This window comes from Takifugu flavidus, chromosome 16 (genome assembly GCF_003711565.1).
Source record: "Takifugu flavidus isolate HTHZ2018 chromosome 16, ASM371156v2, whole genome shotgun sequence".
Lineage (NCBI taxonomy): Eukaryota > Metazoa > Chordata > Actinopteri > Tetraodontiformes > Tetraodontidae > Takifugu > Takifugu flavidus.
In genome coordinates, this window is record NC_079535.1 from 5242084 (window position 1) to 5262880 (window position 20797).

At 41.8% G+C, this 20797-nt stretch overlaps 3 protein-coding genes across 3 annotated transcripts; all 3 read left to right on the forward strand.

The window, feature by feature from the left end:
* Positions 1-2075: 2075 nt before the first annotated feature.
* On the forward strand, positions 2076-5209 carry pttg1ipa (PTTG1 interacting protein a). Its single transcript, XM_057011448.1, has 7 exons — positions 2076-2309; positions 2798-2850; positions 3055-3163; positions 3401-3503; positions 3877-3942; positions 4479-4525; positions 4700-5209. The coding sequence occupies exons 1-7, from the start codon at positions 2093-2095 to the stop codon at positions 4735-4737; spliced, it is 633 nt and encodes a 210-aa protein (XP_056867428.1). The 5' UTR covers positions 2076-2092; the 3' UTR covers positions 4738-5209.
* A 3635-nt stretch (positions 5210-8844) lies between these two features.
* On the forward strand, positions 8845-11826 carry sumo3a (small ubiquitin like modifier 3a). The gene is made up of 4 exons (XM_057011466.1): positions 8845-8999; positions 9740-9868; positions 9961-10032; positions 10162-11826. The coding sequence occupies exons 1-4, from the start codon at positions 8979-8981 to the stop codon at positions 10222-10224; spliced, it is 285 nt and encodes a 94-aa protein (XP_056867446.1). The 5' UTR covers positions 8845-8978; the 3' UTR covers positions 10225-11826.
* A 154-nt stretch (positions 11827-11980) lies between these two features.
* Positions 11981-20489, forward strand: tspeara (thrombospondin-type laminin G domain and EAR repeats a). Its single transcript, XM_057059514.1, has 13 exons — positions 11981-14856; positions 15380-15606; positions 15958-16274; positions 16538-16628; positions 16723-16879; positions 16969-17100; positions 17184-17254; positions 17365-17526; positions 17643-17850; positions 17943-18175; positions 19326-19504; positions 19594-19695; positions 20059-20489. Exons 1-13 carry the CDS (start codon positions 14739-14741, stop codon positions 20210-20212), a joined length of 2151 nt encoding a protein of 716 aa, XP_056915494.1. The 5' UTR covers positions 11981-14738; the 3' UTR covers positions 20213-20489.
* The last annotated feature ends 308 nt before the right edge of the window (positions 20490-20797 follow it).

The following is a 20797-nucleotide window of genomic DNA, read 5'->3' on the forward strand; positions in this document are numbered from 1 at the left end:
AGGAACTATTTCTAAATAATCTCAAACTGATATAATTGAGAAAAAGGAGAGGATTTGCACTGGAGGTTCTCGAGTCACCTGCTTCTGCAAAGAAGAATATTTATCCCTGATAACAGAATGACATAAGTATTTCCCCCATCTATAGGATCTTGTAACACTCTATCAACTGTACATGAGCAAACACAGACTGACCCAACATGTATTGTTTTGTAATGTATATCACACATTATAAGAGTTACTATTGAACCTTAAATGGCCACTGCACTGTACAGTATAAGAATTTAAAATGCAATGTGACACCTCTTGTGTAAAACACGTGTAAGTGACTGCTGGTAATAATAATAATGAGCACTCTGTGTCTCAGTATGATGATAATACAGTCCATCATTCACGGGTTGTGCCATTAATGTGAATCACAGAGAAATATGAGACAGGGTGTCATAGTGGTCATGCGTTTTTATGAGTTATTATTGTTTTCTGTGATATTCACACTGCAGCATTTATTGGAGCCATAAAAATTACCCCCCCCCCCCATCCATCCCAATCTATCCATGCTGTGTTCACGTTTTGTTTACTTTGAATCATGAACTATAGTGAATAAGAGTTCCAGTTTTGGTGTGTTTCCAACTTGTTTATGAACATAAACCTGATATTGTAATATTATGAGTGTATGCTCTCACTGTAAAGTGCTGTGGCTGGATTCCTGCTGCTACTGCTGTGTGTGTTGTGTGTGTGTGTATGTGTTTGTGTGAGCGAGTGAGTGTATTTAAGGTGCAACACAAAGAAAACGGAAATGAGAAAAGAGAAGTGATTTCACTGGGGAGACTGGTGTCGTGATTGTGAGTTAAAGGGCAAAGCATGGAATTTGTGGTATATTTATTAACTCTTGAAGTGTATTTAAAGCTTTGTGTGTTTTGGGAGGGAATAGCATGATGAAGGCAATAATATGGAAAATTCCAAGCTCAGTGTAAAAGAGGCAGATAGAATGCTTCGAAGGATCTAGGGTAGTTTGACTGCTGACAGTTTGTGTTTGTCACGTGATGTGAGTGTTGTCAGAGGTAGCGTCTCACATGACTAACACCTCCAGAGGGCCAGAACTTCTTTCTGCAAGTGTCTCCATGTCAAATATCCCCAGATAACAGGAAAAAAAACAAAAACAACACCCACTTGATTGCAAATAGCTCATGTGTCCTCATCAATTTCAATAATTTCCCCAGAAAATAGTTGGCTACTTATCTACAACTGACCAGAGGCCAAAGCCAGCATTTAAGAATCACATTTGAGGGTTTAAATGATTGACAGTGGTTGAACTCAAATATATGTATTAACAGATAATGGTCAAAACAGTTTATTCCCATTTGGTGTCCACGCTTGACAAAATACTTCAAAAGTACTGAGATTTAAACAAATGCCTATTCGTCATTTAATCCTGGACACAGAGAAGATTAGCAACAGAACTGTTTCCTGTTTTAATGTTTGGTCAAATAAGTGGGATAGCAGAGCCATAATTTACAGGGAACCCGCAGCTGTCTCATTCTAGTTTGTCTGCATCTTTGCTTCTGTCTGTCCCTGATATTACACTGAGTAGAAGGAAGTTGGCCCAAGTTGCTTGAGTATGATCCGAGTGTGAAATAATACATTAGAAGCAGCTGATTGCAAATTTGACTACACGGGCAACGACATCGCAGAGGGTCCTGTAATCAGCCGCAGGCGGCCAGAGTGGGGCCCCTTTCTTTATGTTCTATTATTATCATCACATGTTAAAACATATTGTGCTTGTTTAAAAAAGAGGAAGAGAGAGATGCGTGTTGTTCTTATTTTATTTGTAACGGGCTTTACAAAGTTATACTTTAATAAATTATTGGAATTATTGTCCTCTAATTGTGTTGTTTGGACGACTTTATTGGGACGTTTAATCAGTGAAGTGTCCCCAGAGTGAGGTCTATCGCTGCACCTGCAGTCACGTTAAAACAGAAAACTTCTAGTCTTTGTGCCCAACTGGTTTCTGAGGTATTCCTATCACTTTGGCAGAGAACAATGCGCTCTGCTGGGCGCACACGCCCTCTTCGCCTTTGTCTTCCGTGCGCAATGAATGTGCGTCAGAACGCAACGCTCGAGTCCACCTCGACCCAGCTGCTGTGTAAAACATTTCCTACCTTCGCACGCTGGTTCCGGAAGAAAAGTCGGTCATATCGTATTTAATCTTCGTCAGGGCGGCGGCGTGATGGATTCTCGGGTTTTTGTCCCCAGTGTCCTGCTTCTCTTCGGTTTGGTGACAGTTTCTGCTCAGTCTAACTCACCTAATCAAGGTAGGGTTCTATTAATACGTGTCTAACGTGTATGGCTTAAAAAAAACAACAACAACGTAAACGACGGCACAAAATCAAGTGCAATTAATTGAACGTTTTATTTTGCTTTGTAGTAGAAAATAACTTTCGTTTTGCTAATCTTGGTGCGTTGGCGACGGTGGGTCCCAGCCAACCGTCCAAGTTTCAAACTGATCAATGTGGCAAAATGCTTAATTTTCCTGATTCGGGGCCTCTCGCAATCATTGTCTGATACTACTGTGAGGTCGGTGTGTTTGTTTGCACCGTCTCCATAGAAAATGTCCCAGAAGGATTAAACCCAGTTCAAAAACCTATGTGAGAACAAACCAACAGGACTCACTTAAGCTCCCTCCCTGGAGACTTTCAGTAGATGCGTTTGCACTGGAGGAAAAGACGGAAATCACGTTGACAAAGTTAATCGTGCCCTGTTTTGTTTAATAAAACAACCACATTTTCACCTCCACCTACAGTTTGTGAGTCAAAGAACGGGACAAGCTGCGAGGAATGCCTGAAAAATGTCACGGTAGGTCCATGTCGATTTTCTTTTGCAAGTTTCCAGTGTATGTATAAACAGAAGTCCGGTTAGGAGCTCCCCCTCTGCACCTGTTTGACTGGTTTGAGGAGTAACTGATCTGTTAAATTCCTCCCTTCCTCCTGCCATATCACACTCTTACCTCACTGTTCATCGTCTGCGTGAATACTAAAGAAGGCCTTGGTGTTCTTGCAGTGCCTGTGGTGCATCACCACCAAGTCCTGCCTGACCTATCCAGTCAGGACCATCCTGCCTCCGCATGCCCTCTGCCCTTTGAATGATGCACGCTGGGGGCTGTGCTGGAGTAAGAAAAACACACATGTAGACAAATATCTGCAATGTTACTCGCAGTTGTGGCGCCATGCAGTCTCTAACCTGATCCTGAGGCTGGGGTGTGCCTGCCCTGGTTGATGATATTAAAAGTGTGGCAACAGACATGATTACAGTTTTCTCCTCCTGTTTTGGATGGTGTGTGTGTGTGTGTGCTTAAGTAGTTATTTTGTTATTGTGGCTTCCATCCTGACCTTATGTGTGTTGGCAGTGAACTTCCAGACGCTGATTATCTGCTTGGCCGTGATTGGTGGGATTATTATCATTGCCTTCTTTGTCTGCCTGTTCTGCTGCTGCAAGTGCGAGAACTTTGGGTGAGTGTGCCGTCATCAACCGCTTCCTTGGGGGCAGAATATGTCTGCAAAATCATGAGGGAGTGTTTTTCTGCTGAATCTCAGGATCAACACATTTTTGTGGACAGTGTGAGAAATGTGTTTGTACAGGTGTCCAAACGGGTTTGACAATTTTAGAAACATTTGAGGTTCATCAAGTTGAAAGAAGATACATTTAGCCTCCTTGTACTTTAAAAAAAATATTCTAATGCAAAGGCTATTTTAGGCTTTCAGCGTCTTCTCCTTTTCTAAAACCACCAGAACCTGTTAATGCAGCTGCATTTTACAGGCAAAACCACAGAGTGTACTTTCCGGTAAGCTATCTAATGCAAACCAATCTTGTTTTGTACTTAAGATCCAATAGGTTCGAGGCCAAGATGCAGAGGCAAGCCAACAAGTTGAAAACCAAGCAGGAGGAAAGGTGGGAAATCTGTTATGTTGGAGCTTTTCTTTGTTGAGAATTACCTGAACTCTGACGGATGTGAAAAACTGAACCAAAGCCCCCAGAGACGTGATGGGTGTCATGAGGAAATGTGCCAGTTCGCCACTGCTTTCATACATGCTTATGTGCTTTTGTTCTCATAGAATAGTGTCTTTAGCTGTAGCTGTACTAGCAAAGGTGCTATTGATCAGAATTCAGCCAGTCTTTAATCCACTTCCAGTCTCGCCCACTGACATCTGGCCGATGTGGCTGCTTTCTTTGGTGCTGCTTTCAGTTCTATGCCCATCTCACTTTCCCTCTTTTATGCACTTTTTAGTGGTCTTGATCTCTAGATTGCCTTGTTTGTTTGATCTGTAAATCAGTTGCTCCTTTAGCGGAACACCGATAATGGGAGAAATGCACACGTCATACTGGTTTAACCTAACCTAACTGGTTTGTAGCCATGTGACTTTGGAGATGGTGAACAAAAGTAATGTGTTATTGTGATTCAGAGGAGGATGCTTTTGTCCTTACAGGAAAGCAGAGATGAAACAGAGACATGACGAAATCAGGCAGAAATATGGTGAGTGTTCTGACTCGGTCTTGTACTTTGAATTAGACTGAAAATCAGGCGTCTGTTACATTTAATGACTGTAGGTTTAAATTGAAAGACATTCTAGACTTAAACCAGACAGAACAAACTCCAGACACCTTCTGTCATGTTTAATTTTTTTTTTTTTTTTTTTGTCATTTTCAGGTCTAAGTGGGCCCAACCCATACTCCAAATTTGCCTAGAGGAAACGCCCAGACCCTCGTGTTTTCCCTCCGTCATAAAGGTCAACAGCCTGTCTCATTAAATAAACTCTGAAAAGAGACATTTTCTACAGGTGACTGTCTCTATCTGGCAACGAGTAGGAACATTTTTATAATGTGATGATGCTGGAAACTGTAACGATAGTTGGAACAGATGTATGTAGCAGCAGTGTTTTTTAGAGATTATGTGCTGTGGTTTCTATGGCAACAATGTGGTCATATTGTGTAGTTTAAGTCTTAAGTATAGAATGATAAGAATCCTATTACCCCACCAAAATACTCTTTTAGATATCTTCTGTTTCCTCCTCTGAGATGCTGCTGGATTAGAAATATAATGCTTGAATTTTAAATTTATTTTTGTATCTTTCTCTTCTCAAATGTTTTGTTGTACAATTTTGTTCTATTTCTGCCGGTTTGGAAAAATAGATTCACATTAAATCAATAAAATGGCAAAGATCAACTTTTTTATGTGATAAGGATCAGGTAATTGTAGTTTGTCTGTCTGTATAACATGTAAAAATACCTGAGCAATATAAGCTCACTTAATTTGTTTGAATTTAGCTTTTTTTCTTTGGTGATGTCATGATTTTAAGCCTGGGCTGGGCGCACGGGGCCATCTGGATGTGGTTTCATGTGAGAGCTGAGTCCAGCAGGTCATCATTTATCTGAAAGATGACAGAAATTCTGAGGACTTTTGTGTAGATTTTGCAGGATATAGCTGGGAATATTTTATAAAGCAGTACAACTTCCTTCTTTTTCAAGGGGCTCCAAGGGTGCCCCATGGCCTTTGGGGACCATGTTTTTTCTTAAGATGCCTCCACATAATTTGGAGTTTTAAATAGATTTAGAATTTAAAACTTGCTAGAAAAACATTTTATACTTTTAATTTTTATTGATCTTGTATGTTATGAGTGAGCAATGCTGTTTAGTGCCAGAGTAAAGGCCAAATAGTTCATGAAGGATTGCTGGGGCGACCTGCCCTGTTGCCAGATAGAAGGAAGGACATGATTCACAGGAGAATCATCAAAAGAATGTGGAAATGACACCAGGGACCTGCAGAGAGACGATTGTCTTTAGCTCTCTTTGTGTAACTATATAAAAAGACTGAACTCAGCCTGTCCCGGAGCACTCTCTCGTTGTACTTGTCCATTGTGACACTTTGTCTTCTTGCAAGAGCAAATCATTGCTTGATTGATACACTCGACTTTTGGGGTTTTTGGATGATTTTTCCAACATAACTTAGTCCTCCTTGCTGGATCTCAAGCTATATTCTTCTCTGCATACACATGTAAATCTGATTTCTGAGACAAAGACCTCCAGAACACCAATTTTCCCTGTATTGTATTTTGGACAATAGTGAGACAAAAAGGGTCCACTTGAGAAGAGTGACAAGACAAAAGAACTGATCGAATATAAATGTGACGGTAAGGAAACTTTCTTTGTCTTGAAATATAATTTCAATACAGTGTGTGACAGTAAAAGTAAAAGTAACTTCCCTCAATAAAATTCCCGACTACATCTGGTGGTGAGTTGCTAATAAAGATTAGAATTAACCTACGTCTATTAAAAAAAAGTTAATTAGGGATCAAATGGAAGTCAGAGACTTTACAGAAATGAAGAACTTGATTCCTGTACAACTGGTCGTTAGTTTTGGTTTGTTTTTTAGTTTGAGGGGAAATGAATGCAGCAAAACCAGAACACCACGGGGAAATGGTGCAAGTCTACCTTTTGTTTCTCCAGCAATGTCTGCTACTTTGCCTAAATGCGAACCACCAGAAGGCAGTCAAAATGTATTTTCTGTGGATGACATACATTTATCTTAAAAAATAGAAAAACAATGCACAAATTACGCAAAAAATGTTGTCCATGTATAGTTTGCACAAGACGTACAGTGTTTCCATTCCAAGGTGATCCTGACCCCCTTATTACACAGCCAGACAAGTCCTGACACAAGGAAAGTGTTGGAATTGGACCAGCCCTACGTGTCTGGACCAAAGTCTTCTTTAGAGTCTGATAAACAACTAATCACTCTCATTTATGTACAGTTTAGGGTGGTACTTTGACACAAATATGGGAACAGCAAAGCATGTTAAAGGTGTTGGCCATGTGGATGTTTTTATGGAGCCACCACAGCAAGAGATCATGTCAAATAATAGTGATCGTAATCATACTGCCTAATGTCCATTAAGTTAACAGAAAGGCTTACAAATGGAGGTTTTGGCAAAAGGATGGCAGTAAACTACAGTTTTCAGTCTGTCACCTGTTAGGTAGATTCAATCACGATCGCTAGTGAGGGGGGAGAACTCCGCTGTCCTGCCTGATCATAATGAATTAGGCTGTCCTGTGTGGATGGCAGTTTTATTCTCCCTGAGCTTCTCCTTGAATCTTCTTTTGCTTCTCCCAACATAAAAAAAATCTGCAGGGGAATTCAAGGTGGTACGTCTGAAAGGTTGGTAAAGGGATTAACTAGTAGCTCTGGTAAATCCATCCATGAGCCTGTTTGGTTCCCCTTCAGTTGTCTGCACCTTTGATAGCAATCCTCCTGTTTTTGATCCATATACTGTATATATGATGTGTTATAGTCTCTCCATAAAAAAATCAGTGTCTTTTTTTAGTGATTTTGACCTGAATAAATGCAGTTAAATACACTGTTAATCAAGAAGGATGAGGTTTTTTAGTTGGATTTGTCAAGATACAGAACCCACCAGGTGCCTCCACAGAGTTGAACTGTTTCTTTACCTCTGTGCAACCCTATAAAACTCTTTGAAACAGCCTGTCATTTTCCTTTCACTGCTCATTCTTGCCAGAATAAAGAATGGTTTCCTTCACTGGAATCCTCTCCTGTTTTCCTGGTTGTTTTTTCCAAATCATCTTTATTGGGCTATTTTTGTGATTTGACTCATGTTCTCTTCATTCTCAGTGATTAAAAAGGATTAAATAAGGATATCTGCACAATAAAAATATAAGAAAAATAAGAAATATTTACAGATAAATATTTAAAACCCTATATATAAATAATAATATATACACCACCTACAAACACACCAGTGGACCAGTCAGCCGGTGATCCACTGATAAATGGAGTCTGGGATGATGGTGTCAAAGACCAAGCTGACGTCCACAAACAGGATCCTGGCGTAGGTGCATGCCGCTCGTGATGTCCTTCAGGAGCCTCAACAACAACAAATCTCTTAAAGGATTTCATGACTACAGCCTTCAGGGCGATAGTCATTTGATCCTAACATTAAATGTGTGGTTCCCTTTCAAATCTGCACTAGAATCCATGTAATATATGTTTAGGAGTGCTTGGTGGACTCAAAAATACTGTATTTTCTTTATCTTGGAGATGCTCTTTGGATGGGATCAGTGGAAAAAAATATCCAAGGCACTCGCTGAGGGTTAGAAGTCCGTTATTTCTATGGCTTGATAATATAAATCTTTTTTTTTTTAAAAAACAAACTCCTATGCATTTCACTAAGCACTCCTACACACATTCATCAGGGAGTCTAACAGTTATCGAGAAGCAAATACCTTAAGTTCTCAAGCCACCAATCAGGAGCATCCCCGGTGTCCTTTTAACTGTATGGGACATATCAATAGGAACCTGAACATGTCCATATAGGGGAGAAAAATCATAAGACACTAAAATAATTTTCTACTACAGTAGAAGGTCGTCAGCCAATAGTGGGTTCTCCTCGGGGTGGAGGTGGACTCTTGTGAATGGTGATATGCTGCAGGTCTCACCAAACTAATGCAGGATCACTTGTTGAGAAGCTGTTTTAGCTTCTCACTGCAGCTCCTCCTGGCTACCTTGATCTCCTTTGTCAGCTTGTTCCTGACCTTTGTGGATAGTGCCCTGTCCCCAGGCCCCCACCCCAGCCTGGCACAGCTTTTCCAGATTAGGAATAAACCATGGCTTGTTGTTGCATGTGTGGAGATTCTCGGGCTACACACAACCACAATCATGCTCATTATATTATCTTAAATAGTTGAGCTTATATTTAACGCAACGTTATCTTCAGTTCTCGCGATGGCATCTGTATACAAGGTGCGCGTCCCCGTATCCGCGAGATTTGGTGGTCACGTGGTCGTGTCGGGACCAATCATTCATTTGTAACGGCGGTCTCAAGATACGCTCCCGTTAGCGGAGGAGAAGAGAAGGCTTCACAAATAACGTTCGCCTGAACACTTTTCCAAAAACCCTCCCCACAAATACAGTCGCCATGTCAGAGGAAAAGCCAAAGGTAAGGTATTTATGTTTTAATAGCTGGCGGATTTGTTGCGGGAGCTCCAGCTGCTGCCATGTAATGCCTCAGATGTGTACTCTGCAGTGGCCTGGTTTGCACGTTTTCTCCAAATCGGCGCAAATGAATGAAAATCCCTACATCCGCACGTCCAATTTAATGCTCTTAAACTACATTAAGTCTGAATCGGGCGAAGAGCGCCTTGTGGTTTACGATGGCTTTGAAGTCGCCACCAATGGCTGTTGCGCCATCGTTATTATTTGCGGATATTTTCTTTGTGAAACGGAACCACGTTATATCCGCAAGCGCAATAGCGACAATAGAGCGCCAGTGAAAGTGACGCACTTGTGTAAAAACCTAACCCAGGCGTGCTACTGCTGTCATTTTTCCTAATTATATATATCGTCCCCTAATCTCAACTCGACCACAAAATGCTAGTAGCGTTAGCTTCAGCTAAGGTGGCCATCGCTTCTCAAAGTGCCAGCATGCTAGCCGGTTTAGCTATCAATATTAGCATTGGAGCACCTTGAACCTGTGTGAAATATTTGGAATACCACAACTGAGATGCGTGAAGCTGCCAAAATAACTGTCCAGGCTACATGCATACATTGTCATCTCTTTTTTTGGCTGGTAGTTATCTTCGTTTTCTGCAGCACTGTTTATGGTATGTGTCTGTAATGTTAGATTAGCTGTGCAAATTTTATGGACTCATTTTCCTTTGTGGGGGTTCATCTCTGCAGGAGGGAGTCAAGACCGAGAATGATCACATCAACCTCAAGGTTGCAGGGCAGGATGGTTCTGTGGTTCAGTTCAAAATCAAAAGGCACACACCCCTCAACAAACTCATGAAGGCTTACTGTGAACGACAGGTGAGTTTACCGCCGAGGTTGACCTCAGCCAGTGTGTGCTAAAAGCCCTTTACATGCAGTCATCTCCATTTCTACTGTGATGCTTCTCTCAGGGCCTTCAGATAAGGCAGATCAGGTTCAGGTTTGATGGCCAGCCTATCAACGAGACAGACACACCTGCACAGGTAAGAGAGCGCAGCATGAGTCCCTTTCAATTCTTAAATCGTCACTAATGGCTTTCAACATTATATGCAATTGAAGAGCATAAATGTTTTGAATGAATGCACATTTATTTATTTACTTACTCTTCTCAGCTGGAGATGGAAGACGAAGACACCATAGATGTATTCCAGCAGCAGACAGGAGGCCGCTGCTAAACCCTCCCCACCTCGTTGGCAGCCACCCTAAGATCTTTCCCTCAGTCACCTTCACTGTTCCACTGCTTGTCTCAGATTATAATTATTATTATTATTATTCCTCTCTACATTTAAATAAGTTTTTCACGGTTCCATAATGATGTAGTATGGGGCTGATTAATGTACTGTCTCAAACAGAACTGAACTTTGTGCATGTCAACAGTCTCTGCTGGCCAATCAGGGCAAAGCTTTCTTCTGGCACCGCAAGCTACGATTGGACCAACAGCCTTTCACAGCTCTTACTGGTGTGTCAGTCCCTCCCAGGCGCTCTCCAGTGACAGTTTAGTATCCTGTAATGTGTGATCCCCGGAGGCTGAATGCATTCCGTTGTAAGATTTGTGTCCAGAGGTCACAGTCGGTGGGCACAGAAAAGGTTTGTGAAGGCAGCATTCAAGACTTGATATGAACCCACTCTCCTGTTCATTTAAATTATGTTCTAATGGTGACGGCGACTCCTCTTCTTTCAAAAGTAATTTTAATTCACTTCATTTTAGATACTTTTGCTCCAGAGTGTTTTTTTTTTGTTTTTGTTTTTTTAAGAATTGACACCCTGGGGGCTTGTTGCTTTTTTTTCTCCCTGAACAAAATTATGGAGTGAGGCTAGATTAAAATTTCAGACCATACTTTATAAATTGAAAATCTGTGTTTTGTAGGCACCCATCACTGAACATTCACCAGGCAAATGGCTGTTTAATGATGGAGAATTGAATCCTTCCTTTCTTGTGCTTGTTTGAGCTGGCTGTGAATCATCTCTTCACACATGGTAGACCTGTTTGAGTAAATTCTCTACTTTTATGCGCAAATAGTGGAGATAAAGGTGGTTCCTCAATCCTAAATCTGGGGGTCGGTTGTCTCCTGTAGTGTGCTTGTGAATGTAGACGTAACGTAAACGACTTTGTGCTGATGCCCCCTTCATGCCAGAAAGATGTTGACAAAAATCTTTTTTTTTTTTTTAACAACACATTTTGAGGACACTTATCACCCTGATGCTGATTGTACATCCGTCTCCTTGCATTTAAGGGAGTGCAAGCGGTGATTTGTTTTTAAAAAATCTGACTACCTGAGGATATCCCATAAGGCGGCGATAAGTGTCCCCACGATGTTTTTAAGAGAAGGGCACAAACAGTTTGTTCAGGGGGTCAGAGAGGCCAGCCGGTGGTGTTTGGGAGATCAGTCTTCTGTATTCTCTGGGCCTCGCTCTTTGGCATGCATGACATGCTGTTTAAGTTGTCTGCCATGAAACACAAATTTGGCATTAATTTTGGGGATACTGTCATTTGTCCGGTCGGTACTATCTGCCCCTCCTCCTCTGCCACCAACAGTAGGTGTTTATTCGGCCTGGGCAGAGTTGTTTTATCTTTTATAAGCTTTCGCTTCAAGTATTATTCTGCATTTCTGATCCTTCAAAATAAGAGCACAGTGCAACCGAAGAACTGAATTACTGCACGCACAGGCATGAAGAGCGAGGCCCAGATCTTGTCATGTTATTCGTTTCTTTACTGATTTGTACATTATTTGTGGTCTTTTACTACTGTATACAATAAATATAGTTTGGTACTCAGATGTGCTGTTCAATGCATCGTCCTTTATTTAGAAATGGTTGATTTCACAAGGATGCAGCTGCCTGTGACAGTACAGACACAGATAATTGAATTCAAATTCACATGGAAGGACAGTGTTGAAATATAGGTTTGGCTTTGTGCCAAGTTACCCCTGAGGGACCATATACCCATGATGTCATGATACCTCAAAAACCTGGCCTCGGGGCAATTGTTTCTGTTAGTAATGCTACTCTGAATACGACTCAGTTTTTGATTTCATAAGAATCAAAAAGCAACATGACAGACTCGCTTCTAGGCTAAATTCCTGTCTTTGCTGAAGACCTCTGTCCCTGATCTTTCTGACTGGCTCAACATGAGGTCCAGCAGGCTGCTGCTCCAGCTTGTGGAAGAGGTCTGTGCTTCCCTGCCAGAGGCCCCAGGAGCTTTTGTGTTAGATCCTTCTGTGTCTGATTTGTGGGACAATAATTGTGAATATGTTTTTCCCTCCTTGGTTGTCTGTCCAGCTGTTGGACAGTGGCAGCCCAAGAAGGACAGCCTGTTGTCCCTGAAGTCCTCAGTGTTGATGGACTTCGAAGCTGTCGGGAGGAACAGTCTCTACCTCTTAGCCATAAAGATCAAAAACTTGCACTCCCTGGAAAGGCTGAAGGCGTCGAGGTAGACTGTTTTTTTTGGTGCAGGTTTTTACCCAGGGGGCTGTTGGGGGTCCCTGTACAAACCCCCTGTTGATAAATGGACAGGAGACCTCCAGTGGAATTTACATGGGGCGATAGCTAAGAACAGGTATCTGGTGCACCTTGACCGTCTCTGCCCCCAGTCAGAGACCATCTATCACCTCTTTGTCCAGTGTCCCAGACTGAAGGGGCTGTTTGGACAGCTACAGAGGTGGTTTCTTGGGTTAGGTGAGGGTTTTTCTTTGTCTGTTTATCTTTGATCCCCACTACCATGCTAGGAGGACGGCTGTACCCCAGTTGGGTAATGTCATCTCGGGGACAGCTAAGTTAGCCATATGGAACACCCGGAAGAACCGGGTGAGAGGTCAGGGGTCAGAGGACGTGCTGGCCATGATGACTGGACTGCTGGCAGCACAGCTCAGGGTGGAATTAAATTTTTATAAACTGATGGAACAAATTAATATATTTAGAGACATCTGGGGAGTGAGAGATGTCCTGTGTTCAGTTAGGGAAAATTATTTGATTTTGAATTTTTGACAGGTCTCCAATGTCTCCCAAGTGAAATTTGTAAATAAATGTAAATAATTTGTTGAAATAAAGGTATTTCTCTCTCTCTCTTGATCTCTATCTGAGCAAGAGAAGGCTAAGATTAAGCTTGTATACATAAGTGTATATTTAAATAGACTTACCAGTCAGAACACGACTTGGTAAATGATACCAGGAAGGGATTCAGTTCACTTCTGAAATGTAAACAAATTAGGATTACAAAAATGACCACAAGATGGGGCTAATGGACCATTTCGCTGTCACGCGTCTTTCCATTTTGGTTCAGATGGAAGGTAATTTCAGATTTCTATCGGATCTTTTTATTAAAGCAGAGAGAGAAAGTACAAAGAAAATTATAATTGTGTTATCTTTAAATCGTGCTTATTTCTCAAGTACATCTGTATCATACTGTGATCAAAATCATGTTTTTGTATGATTTTTTTGTCATCTGAAAAAAACCTCCTCCAAATCGGGTCTCCAACGCTGTCTTTCCCCCCAATTTGGTTCCTTTTTTGATTCACCCCTCTGCCTGAAATCCACAGACCCATTTTGTTGGGTCTGTGTACTGGAACCTGTTCCGAATGGTCGTCTGCCAGGATGAATTTTTCAGTTCAGCCAACATAAATAGACAACAGAAACACAGAACCACTCACACAAAAAAAGGAAAAAAAAGCTGATCACTGATTGATCACCCCCAATCAATGAGTGATTAAGAGCCAAGGTGATGAGTACACACTTTAATGATGAGTTCATCCTAGAACCGGGAAGAAAAACACTACACCCAGGAGAGGGTGGTTAAGATTACATTTCCCACATCTAAACAGTTCTCTCTGAAACCTCAAAAGAGGTTGCAACACATGCCTGGAAGGAAGAAAGGTTAATGAATGGAAGCGAAAAGACGATTCAGTCAGAATTGTAATCTTGTGTTCTGATTTATGGGCAGTGTTGTGATCTTATAGTGGGGGAGGGACAACGTGCACATGCTTTGTGAATGTTCTGGGCAGCAGAGAAATGGAGATGTGACAACTGCTCTCAGTGTTTTCCCTTTTCTTGTGTTTTCCTGATTCTGGCTGGTCTCACGCTCACAACTTTCCACAGATTTTGCTTTTATACTGAAATCTATAGAATCGACTCATGTCGATGGACCAAGGGTCATTTGTATTTTATGGGGACATTTTTCATGTCGTTTCATTTGACTTTGCCAGACAGACAGACAGACAGACAGACAGACAGACAGACAGACAGACAGACAGAGACACACACACACACACACACACACACAGGGTGGGAGGGAGAGATTGTGGAAGAGCTCACCCCTCTGGCAGATCTGTCTCAGCAGACACAGTTGAGGTATGATGACTGACAGACAGGCTGGTTGATTTGCACTGCTCTTGGGTTTAAAAGAAACTCCTCATGCTGGAATCTTTGCACAGTTGAATGGAATCCACCACGAACACAGATGCTCTGGATCTTTTTCCACTTTTTCAGTCTGCATGAATCTTAGGAATATGGTACGCTTTTGATTTTCTCCAGCAATTTGTTGACTTTCCCCCCCCTCCTCCTTTTTGTGTGGAAGGAGTGCGCTTGTGGACACCAAAGTGAAGAACACACCGTTGTCCGCTGCACACTGATACCTTAAAAAGAGCCAAGGAGAGAAGGATATAAAAGAATATTGCCAACATGGAGACATTAGGACATGCTGGGAACTGAAACTAAAATTCCTTTTGTGATGTCCTTGCTGCTACTTGTGCAGATCCTTCTCATGGGATTAAGGGTCACTGGAACCACCACAGACACATGGAGGCAATGTACAGGTATTCTAATTTTAATGTCATCCCATTTCATCAGGTTCGATTATAGATCTACCAAATAAATAAACCTCTAAGCAAAACTCCTCTTGTGTTCGCAGTGCTGTATTAGCATAAATGAACCTAAAAAACAATCTTTGGTTAGGATTGCGTTACGGTTCTTAACACAAATATTTGGGATGAAGAGCATGCATGCTTTTGTTATGTTTCATCAATTTTCTTTTATTGTTATGGCTATACCTACCTCTCCGAATGCATCCTGCAGTTAGAACAACCTGATCTACATCACCCCAGCAGTCAACCATGCATGACAAGTGTTGATTTACTGTTGACAGAGTTCCAAAATGTTTAAACATATGTCTCTATAAAAAACAAAGCTGTGCCTACATGGGTCAAGATAGATATAAACATTCAGACAGAGAAAAACTGCGGAAAAAAAAATGTTTTAGGAGTTTCCTAAAACACATGTGAAATCTTTTAAAGATCGTAGTTGAATCATCACAATTTATCCATTTGTTTGACATTTCAGATTTGATCCCTCTTGATCTTCTGTCCTTTGTCCTTGAGAAAGACCCCTCTAAACTTGCGCCAAATGTGCACGTGAAGCAGGCCAGGGGAGTGAGGGGCGTGCACTTCTCCGGTCCTCACACCTCCGTGACCTTTCCCTCCTCCTCCAAGCTGTTGGTGAACTGTGAACTCTTTCCCCAAAATATTTCTATTGTCTTGACGTTGAAGATCGACAGCGGCGCCGCCAAGGTGAGCATCCTGGAGGTCAGATTACATGTAAAGTTCACTGTGAGGTCGGCCTTAAACCCAGACCCTGGGTCCAGTGTGACATCGTGAGTAGGCTTCAGGCCACTGACGGAATAAATCTGTTAACCAGTATGGAATCAGCGCGTAGATATTTATTGACCCCCAAAGTGTCCGTAACACATAGGCCAGAAATAACCCTGTTTGACAGGTCCCAGGTAGCAAATTTGGGAGTCATCTGTGTGGGCCGTCAGTTATCCAATTATGAAGGAAATTGTCCTAAGGTCAGGTGACCCTGGTGTTACCAATAACTGCCGGAGTTGCTTTTCATATGGAGCCCAATCTCTTGTCTTGCAGAGAAACGAATATATCTTCACCTTGATGATGCCAAGACAATTGGAGAAAAGAAGCGCGTCGGGTTTGGAAAGGGAAAGGAAGACAGAGAGGAAGCGGACCAGGGACAAGAAGGCAAAAAGGGAACGGGAGAAGCTCATTCTGGGACTGAGGCTCTCGAGGAACCGCCTGCATTTCCTTTATCGAAGTGATGGAGGGGCAGTCGAGAACTGCAAGTTCCAGAGCACTCGCCTGGACGATAACCAGTGGCACACGCTGGTTTTGGTCATTGACAGCCACCGGGTCAGTCTCACCGTGGACTGTGGGGCCCCACTAGAAATGTAAGTTTGCCTTTGGGTCTTCTAACTAGCAGGATACTGTGTCTTCCACCACACTTTCTCCCCATTCCCTGAGGGACAGTCTGTCTCTCACCAGCACCTCTCTGCACATTAACTCTGCTCTGAACGCGCTCGTGCCCTGCAGCCATGTCACTGCAGCCTGACAGAGTCTGATCGACAGTTATGAGAGGAAACTCCCTCTGGTGCAAAGGAAGGAATATCGCACGTTACCTCAGCTATTGGAAGCAATTGTCTCTTTATGTCAGTTTTCCCACCAGGCGTTTCCCCTCCGGCCCCAGCTTACAGGGATCGAGATTCCACATTGGAAGTCGAGGAAAATGGAAAGGCTTGTTTTCAGTAAGGATTCATTTTACTCACCACCGACCACTGAAATGCTGCCTTTTCCTCCCCAAATAAAATAACCCTTGCCTTCACTCTGCCCTGTGAACAGGGTCTTTTGCGGCAGCTGGTGTTGGTGCCTGGTTCAGATGCCACCCAACGGATCTGCCCCTCTTTAATGCCACAGCTAGCAGCTCTGTCTGTGCCCTCACTTCTCTTGGACGAATCCCACCGAGGGAGCGATGAGGAGGACCAAAGAATCTATCAAAGTAATTTGATCAAAAATCGCCCAGCGATATTAATCCCATTGTTTATTTGACCCTCCTCCCATTTTTGTGTTTTCCTCATAAACTCTCAGCACGAGAAGAGCAAGTGTCAGTCGGGCTGCAGCGATCGTGCACAGAGCAGATAAAAGGCCAACTGTGGTTTAATCCACTCAGGAAGGGTCTCTACCTTTGTGATGGGACAGTGTGGATCGCGGTGCTTGAAGGTGGGAATCAATCATTGCCCTTCTGCTCCCGATTATTGCCCTTCTTTTGCTCAGCTCATATGGAAATCTCTCTTTCTGTTTAGATCATAAAAGGCTGGACTATTTGCTGGAACACCAAATCATCACAACCAGCTCAGAAACCCATGATGTTGAGGTATTTATGCACTTTTTAATGGGACAGACCTCTATTCTTGCTATGTCATCACAGTTTGATGAGTTCTCTGCAGTTTGCCACGTTGAGGTTTGTTTTTATTTAATCTTCAGGTGTTCCAGCTGCCTGGCGTTGGTCTGATGGCAGCTATGGCTCATCGCTCCACATTCTCTGGTTCTGCTGTGTATATATGGAATCACACAAGTTTCCAGCTCTATCAGAATTTCAGTACACATGGGGCGCTGGCTTGGAGACACTTCACTATGGGAAAGAAGGTATGAAGGAAAAGAGAAATGTGTTATAGAGTACGAACTGAGCAGAAGCATACATACACCTGGTCTACATTAGTTGGCGCATCAGGTCAGTTCTTTGTTTTGGTACTTTGATCTAGACGTTTCTCGTGGTGTCAAACTGTGGAGGAGAACCAGGCAGGCATTACAAGAACGAAAAGCCGATGGATTTCTCTGTGATTTACAAGTGGAGCAAAAAAAGAAAACAGTTTGTACGGGTCCAGACTGTGCAGACCTACTGTGCCCGTGACTGGGAGGCCTTTAAAATCAATCGGCAAACCTATCTTGCGGTGGCGAACCACAGACAAGGTAAAACTGGAATGTCAATTCAATGAACTGTCTTCTTTAGATTTTAATCATTCACTCTCAGGCATTTGCTTCCTCCCTCATTTGTCTATAAGGAGATAACAATCACACTATCAACAGTGTGATATACAAATGGAACCGGTTAACCAAGTCCTTTGAGATTCACCAGTTGCTGCCCACCTCTGGGGCCTACGATTGGGAGTACTTCACGGTGGGGCCCTACCATTTTCTGGTGGTTGCAAATGCCTTTGATGGCGTGACCACTTCTGTAGACTCAGTGATCTATGTTTGGATAAACGGAAGCTTCCAGGTGTTCCAGACCATCAAGGTACGTGTCATATAACATGCTGAAAGAGCAGAGTAATCGGCCATGAAATTTTCCAAGCTGTCACTTTCTTGATTTTAATAAAAACTGCACCAGGGTCCAAACCAAACACAAGTCCGACCATTAGATGGTGTTTTGCTAGGGTGAAACTTGCATGCCAACTTTTACACCTTATTTCCATTAATCTCCGCATCAGCCATGCTTATATTTTACTATGACAAGATCTGTATCTGTGAGGTGAGTATGAAAGACCATCTTGTCTGTACAAACAGAGGGAGGGGAATACAAACAGTGAAAGATAAAAAGGTAATGAGAGAGGGAGATTAAAATCAAGGAACATTTAAGAGAAGGCCAAAAATAGAGCTTGTGGTTTGCCGTGATTTGCTTGAGTGATAACTGTGCTTTGACAGACATCTGATAGTGACTCATATTTTTAATTTAGCTCCATTTCAAAAGACTGATGACACGTTGATAGTTGCACAAGAAACCATTAGAAGAAGTCTTAGGGGAACTCCAAAGCTAGATGTGAAGCATTTAAAGCACCCTTTGGGCAAGTGGAAATTAATTACTTGAATTCACTCAGATGCAAAATAAGCAATTTTACATGGCTTTTAAAGTAATGCAACAAAATGTGCTTGAAGCAGTTTTGTAGCTGCGGTCAAAAAATTACAGTTAGCTACTTTAGAATGCATAAATGCAGCTGTAATGTCCATTGTTCTCATTGTGCGGGGGTAGTCACAAGATAACTTTAAAAAGCCTCAGTTTTATCACATTTTTCTGCTCTCTGCTCATGTGACACAAGGATGTTATTAATGTGGTTTCTGCTTTGAAATATGGTCTGATTTAAACAGTAAAGTTTGTGCAGCCTGAAAGGGATTTGAGGGAAAATATCTTTTGTACAACTGCTAACAACTCAGAAATCCAAACTATGACAAGGGGCCCCAGCGAAATTCTGCTTTTTGTAAATGGCCCGAAGCCAAACATGCTGAAGGAATGATGTTTTTTGTAACACTGAAAAGTAACTCCACATGTCGACAAGACAGATTTAAAAAAAATAAAATAACCTCAACTACACTGCAAGTAGCTAAAGATTTTTACAGAACACAATGCTCCTTGTCTTATATATGCAATCTCTCTCTCACTTCCAATCTAGACATTTTGTGCTACAGATTGGGAAATGTTTCAGATTGGCAGCAGAGTTTTCTTAGCTGTCGCCAATGGACACAGACTCCAGGCTAGTGGACCGAGTCAGTACGCCATCAACTCCACTATTTATGAACTGGACATGATTGGGCAGCTGTTTGTCCGTTTCCAGGATATTCTCACCTATAGGTAAAGATGTCTAGACACTGCACATGAAACTATATGTTTTGCTTCCTTTTTAACACCTGGTCATTACTGCATGCCTGCTCTGTCTCCAGTGCAGTGGATTGGGAGTTCTTCAGCCTCGGGGAGGATCATTTTCTGATCGTTGCCAACTCCTTTAATGGAGAATCATACTCTCTCAATAGTATTCTCTACAGGTACTCATCTTGTCAGCAACACTCATGACACTAAGAACTATTTAATCCCTTGGACTGGCCTTCAGTCTCAGCACTAATATATCCACCAACATTGTTTGGACATACCTTTTGATGCATTATACTGGGCCTGAACATGGTTACGTATTCTACTTATGTCATCACGTAATACATCACATGCTCTGTTTAGAAGTGTGTTTTTGGTAAAAGTCAGCACAAGCATATGGAAATGTGACAAACATGAACTCTTTGCCCTTGTTAATTAAAGATAACCACAATAAAGAGTCACATAGTTTGAACATCATGTGCATGATGTTAACCAGATGTGAATATTACCACTTCAATTTTTTTGTTTGTCTTTCCCAGGTGGCAAGGATATGAAGGTTTTGTTCCTGTTCACTGGCTTCCAACAATTGGGTGCAGTGACTGGGAGTATTTCAGCTCTCAAGGAGAAGCATATCTAATCTACTCTAGTGCAAAAGCTCCCCTCTCCAAAGTGTTCAAGCTGAAAACCTACTAAGCAAATGAGTATACATGTTGTTTGTGCTGCATATTTATTTTTATGTAAATTCTGTTTCACTGAAAGTATCTGTATGGCTATGTGTTAAGAAGGTTGGTGATTTTATCATTATTCATACTGTGACATTTTAACACAATTCGAGCCTTAACGATCATTGGAATCATGATTGTTTGTTTTTATTGTGAATGGGATTATATACCACTTTCCTCATTTACCCTGCTAAATTAAGAACTGACATTCCTCAATGTAACAGAAATAAACAACAAACATGAATAAACGAACCGTTTATGTGTATAATTGGTCCCTTTAAGCTCAAGATTTCTGCACGTCTTTTGCAGAGCACTCGTTAAAAACAAAAAACTACAATCCCCATGATTCAATAGCCCGTATATTTCTGGGAAAATAAGCTTTTGGCTTTCCCTTAACGTTTTCCCTTAACGGAAAACGTTCTAAGCTCTATTTTCCCCTAATACTCTAAACTGAACCAAGAGGGGTTTCCAAAATTATCTTTAAAATAAAACAAATATTTACTTATTTCATTAGTTTTCCAAATGACACTACTACGACGGTAAACTACAAGTACCA